Here is a 15,633-nt window from a genome sequence, read left to right on the forward strand (position 1 = left end):
TGGGGCTCCATTTGCCTCATCCTTCTGCTGCAATTGCCCTGACCTAGACTTGTAAGGCCGTGAGGCCTCCCTCCCATGGGCCAAGCCATCCGCAGTTGGCCACCTTACGTGTTCTGACACCCAGGGAGAAAGCAGGACCTCAGACACGACTGTATCTCCAGATCTCCAACTCAAGGCAAGATGGAGCAGCGAAGACCGGGCACTGCGAAGGGGTCCACAGAGGTGAATTCCACTCCCCGTCACGGGACTGTTTCTCCCTCCACCATCTCATTTCGATGGGGTCGGGCCCTGGTGTCCCTCCCATGACCATCGTTCCTCTCCCCAGAGCACCCAGCCTGGGAAGGAAGGGCAGAGACAGAGAAAACCATGGACTAGGGGACAACTGATAGAGAGCCAGGTCCATAAAGAAATGGAAATTGAGTCTCTAAAATGGAGAACTTTAAGGATTTCCTGGTGGCGCAGTGGTTGAGAGTCCACCTGCCGATGCAGGGAATACGGGTTCGTGCCCCAGTCCGGGAAGATCCCACATGCCGCGGAGTGACTGCGCCCGTGAGCCATGGCCGCTGAGCCTGTGCGTCCGGAGCCTGTGCTCTGCAACGGGAGAGGCCACAACAGTGAGAGGCCCGCGTACCGCAAAAAAAAAAAAAAAAAAAAGTGCTTAGCAAAGTGACGGTGGGGCTGGAAGAAGGGGGGTTGGAAGGTTAGCACAGGGGAGGAAGGGAGGAAGCTGGCTAAGAGGCTTTCTACCCAGGTATTCAAGATTCAGCTACACGCACATCACCATCTCGTATCCAGGCAAGGCAGCATACCAGCCATCAGTGATGGAGAACCCAGCAGCCACAGTCCTGCCTTCATGGAGCCTGCTAGCTGGCCTGGGGGACGGTTTGGAAGGTCCCCTAGGGGTTCCCAGAGAGAATCGTTTTTTTTCACTCTATACCTTAATTTATTCTTTTTTACTTTCATTGGAGTATAGTTGATTTACAAAGTTGTGTTAATTTCTGCTGTACAGCAAACTGACTCTGTTATGAATATACATATATCCACTCCTTTTTAGATTCTTTTCCCATATAGGCCATTACAAGGTATCGAGTAGAGTTCCCTGTGCTGTACAGTAGGTCCTTATTAGTTATCTATTTTATATATAGTAGTGTGTATGGGTCAATCCCAATCTTCCAATTTTTCCCTCCCACACTTTACCTACCCCCATAACCATAAGTTTATTTTCTACATCTGTAATTATTTCTGTTTTGTAGATAAGTTCATTTGTAGCCTTTTTTTAGATTCCACAAATAAGCGATAGCATATGACATTGCTCCTTCTCTGTCTGACTTACTTCACTCAGTATGGCAATCTCTAGGTCCGTCCCTGTTGCTGCAGATGGCCTTGTTTCGTCCTTTTTTATGGCTGAGTAATATTCCATTGTATACATATACCACATCTTCTTTATCCACTCCTCTGTTGACGGACTGAGAGCACTGGCGTGGGTGAGGAGCCTTTCTCAGCAAACGGCATCCTTTGTGGGTGGAGAATAGGGAGGGAAAGGGTACACAGGACTCTGCGATGAAGCCACCACAAGCTAAGACCCTGAGCCCCAGAGGTGCGCAGAACTTCTAGACCAGGCTGGAGTCCACCACAGGACATGACCCTGTGACCTCCAGGGGTGCAGAGGCCGCCCACACCTGCCTGCACCCCCTCCCCTCTCCGATCACAGTGGGTGTGCGGACTGTTGTGAGCCAGCTCTGTGGGCAGCAGGGTTCTCCAGTGGGCACTCCCCACCCCCTCGCTCATTGGTCAGAAGGAGTCTGCGTCCACAGGGAACAGTTTGTGGGTGACCTCTTAGGACAGGACTCCCAACCTCCACAAGGGCTTCCTGGTCTCCTACCAAGGTGTGGGTGAGAGTCCCCCCTGGGGGTTCAGGGAGGGCAGCCCCTGCCCACAGACACGGCCCCGGGTATCTGCCTAAAGAAGCTTCGGCCTGGGCCTGCCCCCGGCCCTGCGCCGGCCTGACCCTGCTGGACCAGCAGCGTCCAGGGGTTGTGGACAGGATTCAAAGACGACCTAAGTGAGCGCCGCCAGCCATGCTTGGTGAGGAGGGAGGGGGAAGGAGGGGCTCCAGTCCAGGCTCACAAACTTCAGTTTCTACAAGAGGCGGGCTGGTCACAGAATGAGCTGCTGAGAGGTCAGGGAGGGAGAGGTATGGCCCATTAAAGGGGACAGCCTAACTCACAAGGAGCCATCCTACCGTGTGTGATACATGCACATGGTAAAAATTAAACAGTTTTAAATAGTGCAAAAGAGTCAAGAGTCAGTGCACTCCCACCCCTGGTCTCTCCTGAGGGCCAGCGTGGTTTTCGAGATGTTTTTCCCGAGTTGCGGTGGGTGAGCTATTCCTGAATCAGACAGCAGGTGGCGCTCAAGCCAGAGAATTAGAAAAAGGGAATTGCCGAGAGTTACTCAACGCATTTCCAGTAACTGCTCCCTCCTCCCCCGCAGGGCCTCCTCCAGCCCCACTTCCTGTTCCCTGGCCCCGGCCAGGTCCCCTCAGGGCTCAGATGTCGGCTTCCAGATGCCCGGACTCAGAGCAGGGGAACTGTCTCTGGGGAAGCCCCATTCCACTCGCTGCCCAGGCAACACGTGAGTGTGCCTGGAGAGGCTGGAGAGGCTGGGGAGGCTGCGGAGGAGGAGGGTGGGCATGCGGGAGGGGACCCAGGGGCGGATGAATACACACACGGCCTCCAGCAGCCCTCCCCGGGGTGCTCAGACTCAACGCTCCAGACAAGACCCCCGTCACCTTTAAATGTCCCTGGGGCTTCCCTGGCGGTCGAGCGGTTAACACTCGGTGCTCCCACTGCAGGGGGTGCCTTTGATGCCTAGTCAGGGAACTAAGACCCCACATGCCATGTGGCCAGAAAAATAAAATAAAATAAATGGCCCTCACTTGTACTCCTGTCGCTCCCTCAGACCCCAGGGGAGTCTGGCTGAAGCAGAAGGCAGCCCCTGTGGGGAGGAGACTCTCCAGGGAGGTGGGCAATGGTGGAAAACTCACCTTCCTAGCGCGGGCTGACCAGGAGGCTGAAGGAATTGGGGTGACGGGGGGGGGGGGCAATAAGCGAGTGGCCAGAGGTGCCCAGGCGTCAAGGGCTGAGGCCGCCGCTGCTGAGCCTTTCCCAGGCCTCTCAGCCCTCAGCACTGCCTGCTGCGTTCGTATCTCCGCAGGCTCCAGGCCACAGCCATGTGGTCCCATCCACCCTCGCCCACTCCCAGGTGGTGGCTGTTCCTCTGGGGAGTCCTCCAGGCTTGCCCCACGCAGGGCTCCGTGCTCTTGGCCCAGCCGCTGCCCCAGAAGCTGATGTCCCCCGGGTACCCGGAACCGTATGTCAAAGGCCAAGAGAGCTCCACGGACATCGAGGCTCCAGAGGGCTTTGCCGTGAGGCTCGTCTTCCAGGACTTCGACCTGGAGCCGTCCCCGGACTGTGACCAGGACTACGTCTCGGTGAGCTGGGAGGGCCTCCGTGGAGGGAGCCTCTCGGCCTGGAGCCCAGGGGCAGCCGGCCCCGAAGCGTGAGGCTTACCTGGGAGGCCAAGTGTACCCAGCGCACAGCCTCCCACCGGAGGCCCTGTGCCGACCTGTGCCCCCTGCCGTCTGGGCCCCATAGACGAGGACAGGGCAGCAGGTCTGGCCCTGCCTTTGGAAGTCTCATAAAGGGACACACAAATGCTGCGAATCCCTAGAGTCAAAAGCAGGAACTCACACATCAGTCATTAAAAATCCATCATCAAGTATGTTGAGTGCCTGCTCTGTCAGGCTAGGAAGCTGGACGTAAATATAATAAAAGATTAGGTGACTATGAGTTTCCCTTGGAGGCGCTGTGGCAAAACCTCACATATGACAAGGGCATTATTCAGAATAAGGACACTTTAAAAACAGTACTTTACGTTATCTTTTTTTTTTTAATTTATTTTTGGGTCTTCGTTTCCACGCGAGGGCTTTCTCTAGTTGCAGCGAGCGGGGGCTACTCCTCGTTGCGGTGCGCGAGCTTCTCGTTGCAGTGGCTTCTCTTGTTGTGAAGCACGGGCTGTAGGCGCGCGGGCTGCAGTAGTTGTGGCTCGCGGGCTCTAGAGCACAGGCTCAGTAGTTGTGGTGCACGGGTCTAGTTGCTCCACAGCGTGTGGAATCTTCCCGGACCAGGGCTCGAACCCATGTCCCCTGCATCGCAGGCGGATTCTTAACCACTGTGCCACCAGGGAAGTCCCTACATTATCTTTTGGTTTAAATTTTATTTCTATCGGGCTTCCCTGGTGGCGCAGTAGTTGAAAGTCCGCCTGCCGACGCAGGGGACACGGGTTCGTGCCCCGGTCTGGGAAGATCCCACATGCCGCGGAGCGGCTGGGCCCGTGAGCCATGGCCGCTGAGCCTGCGCGTCCGGAGCCTGTGCTCCGCAACGGGAGAGGCCACAGCAGTGAGAGGCCCGCATACCGCCAAAAAAAAAAAAAAAAAAAAAAATTTATTTCTATCCAAATAATACATGTGCATAATTTTTAAAAAAAAAATCAGAGTACGCCAAGGCTTATCATCTCCAGCCTCCTCCCCCTGCCCCCATTGCTGCTCCCCAGGGCAGTCATTTATGATTCATGTAGCTGTTTCATCTGGTGTTTATGTTCAGAAGTATAAATAATTTCTCTATTAACTTCCAGCTCTAAAAGATGAGGACTTAGCTTTATCTCTCTTCGACCTTCGCCACCCACGTTTCCCCTCCCCCATCCTCTCAGTTTACCTCTATTATCGTTTTTAGTTAAAACTATATTCATTTTTTACATCATTATGACTTTGAAGTACTCACATCTGTGCACTTGGTGTACAATTTCCTTTCTCCAGCTTTTGGATTTCCCAGCAGTCAATAACTACATAGTGTTTTGGGGGTTTGGGGTTTTTTTGTTTGATTTTTAGTTTGCTGAGTTCTCTCTGTAACCAACCTCCCCCGAACTCTCAGCCAGGAGAGTAAATCTCTCGACATCTTCGAGTACGAATCTCAGTCTCTCGGTCCTCCTTTGCGTTGGTGACATTCCACCCCATCCCACCTGGGGTGACGTCCCCATGACTTATTTCTTCAGTCTCTTTGCTTTCTAAGCCTTCACTTGTCGAGGAGTTCCCTTTTCCCACCTTCCGGAGATTTCCTTTACTTGTCCTGTGTTGGAAGTGACTCTCATCTCCTTCTCTTTCTTGGTTTACTCTCTCCTTTTGGAGGAGCACATTCTCCTCCAGAAAGGGAATGAGGGAACACATTTTAGAGGAACTTAGATAGCCCTGAATGTCTTAGTTCTCCCCTCATACTTGGTGGATAGTTTATCTGGGTTACATTCTAGGTTAGAAGTCATTTTCTCTCAGAATTTTAATGACACGGTCTCCTAGCCCTAGTGTTGTTAGAACTCCTGAGCCTTAGTGTTTTCTCTCTAGAACTTTCAGCATATTTTCCTTATTACCAGCATTCTGAACTTTCATCAGGATGTGCCTTGATGCAGGTCAGGTCATTCTGTACTCATTGTACAGGGTTCTTTTTTTTTTTTTTTTTTTTTTGCGGTACGCGGGCCTCTCACTGCTGTGGTCTCTCCCGTTGCGGAGCACAGGCTCCGGATGCACAGGCTCAGCGGCCATGGCTCACGGGCCCAGCCGCTCCGCGGCATGTGGGATCCTCCCGGATCGGGGCACGAACCCATGTCCCCTGCATCGGCAGGCGGACTCTCAACCACTGTGCCACCAGGGAAGCCCCTGTACAGGGTTCTTTTAATCCAGAGACTCTCTTAATCAAGACCCTTCAATTTGAGAAAGTTCTTGTATTAATTTTTAAATCATTTCCAGACATCTACTTTATTTTCTCCTTCTGGAACTTCTATAATTTCACTGTTGTTAGGTTCTGGACAGATTATCCAGTTTTGTTATCCATTCTGTTCTGTTTTCCATCTCTTTGTCTTTTTGTTCCACTTTGTGGGAGATCTCATTGTAAATCCCAACTTTTTAATGATTTTTTTTTCTGCTAACATTTTTTCATGTCTAAAGGTTCATTCTAATTATCTAAACGTGCCTTTTTGTAGAATCTTGTTCTTGTTTCGTAGAGGCAATATCTACTCTTTTCCCTCTATTGGAATTATTTTAAAACATTTCTCAGGCTTCCCTGGTGGCGCAGTGGTGGAGAGTCCACCTGCTGATGCAGGGGACACGGGTTCTTGCCCCGGTCCGGGAAGATCCCACATGCCGCGGAGCGGTTGGGCCCATGAGCCATGGCCGCTGAGCCTGCGCGTCCAGAGCCTGTGCTCCGCAACGGGAGAGGTCACAACACTGAGAGGCCCACGTACCACACACAAAAAAAAGAAATTAAAAAAAAAAACATTTCTCTGCTCCCTGTATTCTGTCTTCTTCACCAAGTTCCTTTGTACCGTTCATTTGTTCTGGCCTGTGCTTTTCATGTTGGAGACTTTCCCACAATGTGTGATAATCCTTGGCTGTCCATTCATATTTAAGAGTGACGTGCAGAACGCTCTTGGATGCTCTGTGTGGACAGCTGAAATCTGTCAGACGACAGGTTTGAAAATCAGGTTATCCACGAGGTGACCCAGATGTACTGCTGGGGGCCTCCTGCACATCCACAGCAGAAGGGTGTTCTCTGGTGACAGCCGGTTTCTTCAGAGGAATCCTCCCGTCTCCTGCTTACGCCGGTTCTGACACCTCCCAGAGATCTGTGATCAGAACCTGCTGCTTTCTGTTGCCCCAGCCCAAGACTCAGGTTACATGTGTCCATCTCCACTCCACCTTGCAAACGTTGTGGGCATCTCTCAGCAGCTATCACCTCCCCTCACCTTTTTGTCCTTGATAACATATCCATTTTTATCCCTCTGCTGTCCTATTAGTGGGATTTGAGGTGGGAGAGGAGATAAATGCATGTATTTATTTCTTCAGATTTAGCTGACGTCGGGACTACACTTTATTCAACTCAGCCTATGTCTGTCGAACACCTACAGTGCCCTGTTCTCCTTAGCCTTGAATCATTTTAATCCCAGCCTGACTCTTCCCTTGTCACTGACGGAGTTCGAGCTCAGGGATAGGATTGTTCCCTCCTTCCTGCTTCCAGAGTAAATCACACACACACACACACACACACGCACGCACGCACGCACGCACACACATCTCGAATGCAGAATTCAACACACTGTAACCTAGTTCATGTTTTGCCCGTCAGAACCCTCAGCCAGATTCTGGTCTCCTTGGTAGCAGAACTGTGTCTTAATTCACACAGTTGTATACACAGGTGTATCCCCAGCACCTAGCACAGCATCTCCCACACAGAACATAATAAACAGCTGTTTGTCAAAGGAATAAAGGAAAGAATGAGTGAAACCCAAGCTTGTCGTGCGTGTAGGACACACAACACAGTGGTTTCTGAATGAGCAGGTATTTGGTGTCACTTTCCCCGCTGCTTTTCTGCAGACACTGGAGAGCTGCCCTGGGACACAGGGGTGTCCTGGCTGGAAGGGGCCTCCACAGACCATTTTATAGGAGAAGAGACTAAGATCTGGGGAGAATGAAGGAATGGAGAGCCAGCAAGAACCCAGGATATGTGGATCAATATGAACATCAGCAATAAAATGAGCTGAGCAGTGAGCTGTATGCCCGGGAGAGAGATTAAACATGAAGCGGTGGCCAGGGGAACTCCTTCCAAGGTGCCCTTCCTTGGGTTGGGGACCCCATAGAAAGGCATTTGAGCAGGGTTTTGATTTAAGTTAGGCAACAGTAGACAGTGTAACCACACCGTGTACATTTTGTGTCCTTAGATTCCATACCTTGCGGGGGCTTCATTTATAGTTGGTGGGGTAAGAGGAGAGACACTCCAAAAGAAGGACAACAGGGAAGGCCAGGAACCCCAGGGGCTCAGTCTGTGCAGAGGGTCTTCTCGCTTCTCAGATGTTGGCCACAGGAAGTTACTCAGAGAAGTGAAATGTGATGGAGGTGGAAGAAGCTGGACGGGAGGGACTTACGTCTGCATATTCATTGATTCAAAGCTGTGATGCTGTAGGTACCAGGTTGAGCATCAGGGACTCAGTGGGGAGCAAAATAGGTGTAGTTCCTGCCTTCTTAGAACTTATAATCCAGTTATTATAAGTTTCTATTTCAATTCTTGAAATATTGTGGGCTGTATGAGATAAGCATGGCAGGCTAAAGGCATCTGCTGGGTATCTGGTCATGGATGGAAGAAACCTGGGAGCCAGTAATGGAGCAGGAAGCAACTTGAGGAAGGCTCCGTGGGGTGGTGCGGTTTCTGAGCCCCAGCGGTACGTAGACCTCCAAGACGGGGCTGGGGGTCCAGGCTGCGGCATGACCCTGTGACCACCTGTGGTGCAGATTCACCCCACGCCTGCCTGCCCCCCCCCCTTTCAGATCACAGCCAGTGGAATGGATCCCAGCCGGTTCTGTGGGCAGCAGGGCTCCCTGCTGGGCAGCCCCCCTGGTCAGAGGGAATTTGTGTCCTCAGGGAACAGTTTGCGGCTGACCTTCCGTTCACCGGCCTCTGAGGACAGAACCCCGGGCCTCCACAAGGGCTTCCTGGCCCTCTACCAAGCCGTGGGTGAGTGAACCCCTTGGGGTGCAGGGAGGGAAGCCCCTGCCCATAGCCCTGGCCCCTGGTATCTTGAAGTGACAAGTGGAAGCTGAGGCTGGGGGCTCGGGACACCTGGGCTCAGCCCCTTGCTGCCCGGCCCGCCCTGCTGGTGAGCAGCCCAGTCACAGGGGCACTCAGCTCAGCTCCAGCTCTTGTCTCCCTGCATATTAACAGGCCCAGCACTTGCAGATCATCTCGTTTTTCAAGAGGAGCCAAAAATTCAGATTTTTAAGTGAAATGCCAGATTTTCAAATGGTAACCCCAGGTTTTTTGAAAGATAATACATGACCACAGTAAAATTTTCAAAAAAATAATCTTCCTCTAACCTCTGGCCCCTAATCCCTGGCTATTCTGTCCAGAAATGACTCTGTTCTCTATTTCCTGGGTATTCTTCCAAAGACATTCCAGGCCACTCAAATGTAAATATTGTGGGCGTGTGTGTTGCTAATAGTCACAATGTTTTAAATTTGCCATTTTTCATTCAATGATTTTTTTTTTTTTTTTTTTTTTTGGCCATGCTGTGCAGCTTCTGGGGTCTTAGTTCCCCAATCAGGGATCAAACCCAGGCCCCGGTGGTGAAAGCGCTGAGTCCCAACCACTGGACTGACAGGGAACTGCTTCAATGATATATCTTAAAGCTCATCCCATATACATGTGGTTAGCATTGCCTAATTCTTTTTTTTTTGTTTTGTTTTTGTTTTTGCGGTACACGGGCCTCTCACTGTTGTGGCCTCTCCCGTTGCGGAGCACAGGCTCCGGACGCGCAGGCTCAGCAGCCATGGCTCACGGGCCCAGCTGCTCCGCGGCATGTGGGATCTTCCCGGTCCGGGGCACGAACCCGTGTCCCCTGCATTGGCAGGCAGACTCACAACCACTGCGCCACCAGGGAAACCCATATATACATCTTTGAGCACATATATGAGGATAAATTCTTAGAAATAAAAAAGTGAAAAACATTCGCAATTTTAATTTTGATATTGCTAAATTTCCCTACAAAAGTTTTGCTAATTTACAGTCCCACTAACCATATATGAAAATGCCTGTTTCCCATACCCTACTTTCACAGTTACTTTTAAACTTTTATAGCATTAACAATCTGCAGTGAAAAATAATTCAAATAATAAAAAAAAGAAGAAAACTGTGCTGGGAATTCCCTGATGGTCCAGTGGTTAGGACTCGGCGCGTTCACTGCCGAGGGCCCAGGTTCAGTCCCTAGTTGGGGAACTAAGGTCCTGCAAGCCATGCGGCCAAAAAAAGGTTTTTTTAATTTAAAAAATAAAATTTAAAAAAGACTGTGCAGGTCAAACTAAATATGGCCATGGACCAGAATCAGTCCCTGGGTTGCCAGTTTGCAGTTCTGTTCTCTGTCCTATTGACCTCTGTTTCCCTTTAGGTATGAATCATAGTCAGCCCATCAGCCAGGCCAGTGGGGACCCTGAAGCCATGAACACACCTGGAGACAACTCCACTGAGATCCAGAGCCACTGCCAGGAGCCCTATTATCAGGCTATGCCCATAGGTAAGTCCCCACCTGCCGAAGAACCAGCTCCTACCTGCCTCACTCCCCCCAAGAGGTCTGAAGCCTCTTTCAGCCCCTCCTCCCAATTCTGAGCCTGTTCTGTGCCTCCCTCATTTCACTCCCAGGGACACTCACCTGCACCGCCCAGGTGCCCTGGAAGCAGACACAGGAAAGGGAGGAGGTTCGTCGCTGTGTGCCTGGTAAGTGGGGACCTGTGGCACCATGACGTTGGCCACTTCCCAGACAAGCCTCAGCTGTTGCACAGGGCCTGTCTAAGGGCACAGGACAGCCGTAGAATAGGAAGGGGGAGGTGAAGGCAGAAAGTGAGGCAGAAAAGGGGAACCAAGAAGGCCCAGAAAAGGAGAAGGAAGGAGCTCATCCCTTCTCCTTCGAGGATCAAGGGATAACTGGGAAACGAAAAGCCAGAAGGAAGCTAATCATAGGGACAGATGAGTTGAAATAAGAGAAAACCCTCTTTTGACATGGTCTGCTTTAACGATACACAGAGAGGCTCTCTGTCCCCAAAATATTTCCCTACCTTAATGCCACAGTGCCAGAAGGCCCAGCATTTTTTTTAAAAAAATTTTGGAGATAAAATTCATATAACATAAAAATCACTCTTGCAAAGTGTACAATTCAGTAACTTTTAGTGTATTCACCATGTTGTGCAACCATTACTACTTATTCTAGAGCATTTTCATCACCCCTAAAAGAAACTCCAGCTCTCCCTTCTCCCATCTCCTGGCAACCACTAACTACTTTCTATCTCTGTGGATTTTATTCTGGACATTTTATGTCAATGGAATCATATAATAGCCTTTTGCGTCTGGCTTCTTTCGTTTAGCGTAATGTTTTCAAGGTTCATCCACGTTGTAGCATGTATCAGTTCTCCATTCCTTTTCTTTTCTTTTCATTTTTTGGCCGAGCTGTCCAGCATGTTGCATCTTAGTTCCCCAAGCACGAATCAAACCTGCACCCCTTGCAGTGGAAGCAGGGAGTCTTAACCACTGTACCGCCAGGGAAGTCCCAGTACTCTATTCCTTTTCATGGCTGAATAGAATTCCACTGTACAGATAGACCACATTTTGTTTATCCATTTGCCTTTTATGAATATTGCCGCGGTGAGCATTCATGTACAAGTTTCTGTTTGAACACGTCTTCAGGTCTCTTGAGTATAGACCTAGGAGTGGAATTGTTGGTTCACATCCTAAATCTGTGTTTAACTTTTTGAGGAACTGCCACACTGTTTTCCACAGTGACTGCACCATTTTACATGCCCACCAGCAATAGAGGAGGGTTCAGGTCCACCATTTTGGGGTTCTTTGGGGGGAGGGTTGGTTTTCTTAATATTTTGCCCCAGCCTAGCGGCCTGTGGGACTGTAGTTCCCCCACCAGGGATGGAACCAGCACTCTCGGCAGTGAAAGCACAGAGTCCTAACCACTGGACTGCCAGGGAATTCCCTCAGGTCCACCATTTTTGAAACCCAGTTTTTTGAGTCAAACATGCCTTTCTAACCCAATCTGAGTACATTTCTCAGGTTTTACTCCTGAGTCACAGAAAGCTCTAGGGGCGGAGCCTGACATAGTGCTTTGGGAGGGGGAGATGTTAAAAATGGAGAAATGGGACTTCCCTGGTGGCTCAGTGGTTGGGAGTCTACCTGCCAATGCAGGGGACACGAGTTTTGAGCCCTGGTCCGGGAGGATCCCACGTGCTGTGGAGCAGCTAGGCCCATGTGCCACAACTACTGAGCCTGCGCTCTAGAGCCCACAAGCCACAACTACTGAGCCTGTGTGCCACAACTACTGAAGCCCGCGCGCCTAGAGCCTGTGCTCCACAACAAGAGAAGCCACCGCAATGAGAAGCCTGTGCACCTCAAGGGTAGCCCCAGCTCGCCACAACTAGAGAAAAGCCTGTGCACAGCAACAAAGACCCAGTGCAGCCAAAAATAAATAAATAAACAAATTTATTTTTTAAAAAAATGGAGAAATGACCCAGAAACAAGGACAGGAGACACTGAAGACAAACTGCTTGCTGCACGATTTTGCTCAAAGAAGGTCCCACCAAGAGTCTAAAAAAGTGGCTTAGGACTTCCCTGGCAGTCCTGTGGTTAAGACTCCGCATTTCCACTGTAGGGGGCACCGGTTCCATCCCTGGTTGGGGAACTAAGATCCTGCATGCCTCGCGGTGCGGCAAAAAAAAATAAATAAATAAAAATTAAAAAGTGGCTTTAAAATGGCTGAGGAGGCAGGAGAAAGCACTTCACAGAAGTAGGCTTCCAGATGCAGCGGCTGGTTTTTCACTTTACCCCTCCTGTCTCCCAGTCTGCGGACGGCCGGTCATCCCCATCGCCCAGAACAGGGAGCCCGTTGGTGCCTCCAGAGCTGAGCTGGGCAACTTCCCCTGGCAGGCCTTGACCAGCATCTACGGCCGAGGCGGCGGGGCCCTGCTGGGCGACAGGTGGATCCTCACCGCCGCCCACACCATCTACCCCAAGGACGGTATCTTCCTCGGGAAGAGCCGGCGCGCGGAGGTGTTCCTGGGCCACACGAACATCGACGAGCTGCTGGAGCTGGGCGGCCACCCGGTGCGCCGCGTGGTCGTGCACCCAGACTACCGCCCGGACCAGACCCACAACTTCCACGGGGACATCGCCCTCCTGGAGCTGCGGCACAGTGTCCCGCTGGGCCCCCACCTCCTCCCGGTCTGCCTGCCCGACCGCAAGGCCCTGTACCGCCCGGGCCTGGCGGGCTACGTCAGTGGCTTTGGCGTGGAGAACGGCTGGTTGACCACGGAGCTGAAATACTCCCAGGTGCCCGTGGCCCCGAGGGCGGCCTGCGAGGCCTGGCTCCGAGAGAAGCGGAGGACCGAGGTGTTCTCCGGCGGCATGTTCTGCGCCGGGGACAGCACGCGGCCGCAGAGTGTCTGCCAGGGGGACAGTGGTGGTGCCTACGTGGTGTGGGACGATCGTGCCCGTCGCTGGGTGGCCACGGGCATCGTATCCTGGGGCATTGGGTGTGGTGAGGGGTACGGCTTCTACACCAAAGTGCTCAACTACGTGGACTGGATCAGAGGAGTGATGGGCGGGAAGGATGACCCCGGGGTGCTGAGCAGGGGCACCCACCGTGGAGCCCAGACGGGAGAGGGTTGGGTTGAGGACTGAACCCTGGGCGTGGGGCGGTGGGAACAGAGATTCCTATTCAGGTCACAGCTGCAGCAAACCACTGAGCCAGAGAAATCCTCCGCGTCCCTCAGCCCCCTTCTCACCCTCCACCCTCCTGCGGGTTTGCGCGCTACACCCACACGTCTCCTCGCTACACCCACACGTCTCCTCGAGTTTCCGCTTTGAACTTCATCCCCCGGGACACGGCGTCTCTCTCCCGAGAGACAGTCTCCTCATCCTCCTGTTCAAGTGCAGTGTGGGAAAGTAGTCTCAGTTCATTTCTGAAACTCTTCAAAGCCCCTGTGATCGACCTTCAAAGAGTCACATAGTCTTGGCTTCACCTCGCACAACTCCTTGGCTGCAATTATAGTCACAGCTCTACGTTGTTCTGTATCTTCTTCTATCAGGCGCTTCCCGTGTGTTACTTCACCGACTCCTCACACCAGCTTTGCAAAGGATGAGTTATTATCCACGTTTTACCAAGGAGGAAACTGAAGCTCAGGGAGATGAAGGGACTCTTCCAAACCCCACAGCTGATACAGGACGGCGAAGGCATGTCCTTTCCAGTACACCTCGACGGCTCTCAGGTGTCCTCAAGACCTACTGTATCGCCCACTCCCCGATCCCCGCATCCTTTTAGATTCTCCCTCCTGGGAATTCCTGCCTCGGTGAAGCTGACAGCAGCTGGCTCACACTTTCCTGCTGGCCGCACTCCTGCAGACACCTCGGTGAGCCCAGCCCTGGGCTGGGCGGTCCTGCAGGCACCCCCAGGGCTGCTGGACACCCTGGGCCATGTCCCCAACATCAAGCACACTGCTCTCCCTGAAAAGACCAACTCTTTAATTTTTAGTAAGGACTTGATGTCACGGTAAAAGACACAAGTAAAATACAGTTGTTCAAATGGAAAACATAAAAAGACACAAATAAAAAACAATTGTTCAACTGGAAATAGAAGACAGATACATAAAACAGAAGAGAACAAATTTGCTAGACTTCAAGGTCGAGTTAGCTATATGGTTAAAGGTTACATTTATCTTTGAGAAAATAGCAGGATTCAAAGTTATACATACATGTGGTTTCTTCAATTTTTTAAACCTATACATAGTACAGAATACTCAAAATATTAATCTGAGGGTTTTTTAGTGGTATAATTTTGGCTGTGTTGTTTTCCCCTACGTTCCACTAAATTTTATTTAATGAGTATATATTAGTTTTATTTGTCTTATTTCTTTAATTTTTTAAAATTTATTTATTTATTTTTGGCTGCGTTGGGTCTTCGTTGTTGCACGCGGGCTTTCTCTAGTTGTGGCGAGTGGGGGCTACTCTTTATTGCAGTGCACGGGCTTCTCATTGAGGTGGCTTCTCTTTTTGCTAAGCACGGGCTCTAGGCGCTCGGGCTTCAGTAGTTGTGGCTCACGGGCTCAACTGCTCTGCGGCATGTGGGGTCTTCCCGGACCAGGGCTCAAACCCGTGTCTCCTGCATTGGCAGGCGGATTCTTTACCACTGCACCACCAGGGAAGCCCCTGTCTTCTTTATTTTTATTATTGAGAACATGATGAGTTTCTCCCTGCCAAGGCAAAAAATATATACCTATACATATCTATATGTCTGTATCTATCTATCTAGATCTAGACAGGTCTAGATCTAGATAGATACAGGTAGATATAGTTATAGGTACAGGTATATAGATATATAGATGTAACTATATCGACAGAGGGAAACATACCATTATGTTAAGAGAGAAAACTTTTTTCTCCCCAGAGTCACATCTTAAAAGGAATGATCAATATAACAGTGTCTTCAATACTGGTTTGAAAACAAATGCTTGCGCAATCTTCACGTGGCTGTTTCTTCTTGCTGTCCTTGGTATGCATCAAGGGTATACCAGAACATGTAAGTCAAGGTTATTTTGTATGGTTGGGCAGAGTGGGAATCCGACTGGGACTGAGCTAATGAGGTCCAAGCTTGTCAGTTTCCAGTCATGCCACGTGGTACCAGGACAGAACTCAGAATCCCTAGGAGGAATGGGAGAGTTTCTGCCGAGACTTACCTTCTTGGACCACCTCCTCTACCTGTATATCTGCCATCCTGCCCCGTGGTAAGTGCACAGCACACACATACTGCTGTCCAGATACTAATGTGCAGTTTGCTAGACAAGATTCCCCTCCTTTCTTGCCTCCTGACCTCCTCCTTATCCTTCTTCCCTACCTTTTGTCCTTCCTCACCTGACAAGGCCACGGATCATCATGGATCAGCCCTGCCGGCAGACTCAGTCCTCGGCTCTGATGTATAAACCTGCTGGAG

The 15,633-nt window shown here is 50.9% G+C and overlaps 1 protein-coding gene across 1 annotated transcript; it reads left to right on the top strand.

Annotated features, from left to right (window-relative positions):
- Positions 1 to 2,552: 2,552 nt before the first annotated feature.
- On the top strand, positions 2,553 to 14,524 carry C1RL (complement C1r subcomponent like; the record flags this gene model as incomplete). The annotated part of the gene is given in 7 exon segments (XM_079937701.1): positions 2,553 to 2,580; positions 2,583 to 2,634; positions 3,217 to 3,493; positions 8,429 to 8,615; positions 10,042 to 10,167; positions 10,293 to 10,367; positions 12,490 to 14,524. Coding segments are annotated over 7 exon segments (1,584 nt in total). The 3' UTR covers positions 13,329 to 14,524.
- Between the last annotated feature and the right edge of the window lie 1,109 nt (positions 14,525 to 15,633).

This window comes from Stenella coeruleoalba (assembly GCF_951394435.1).
Source record: "Stenella coeruleoalba genome assembly, chromosome: 11".
In the NCBI taxonomy this organism is placed as follows: Eukaryota; Metazoa; Chordata; class Mammalia; order Artiodactyla; family Delphinidae; genus Stenella; species Stenella coeruleoalba.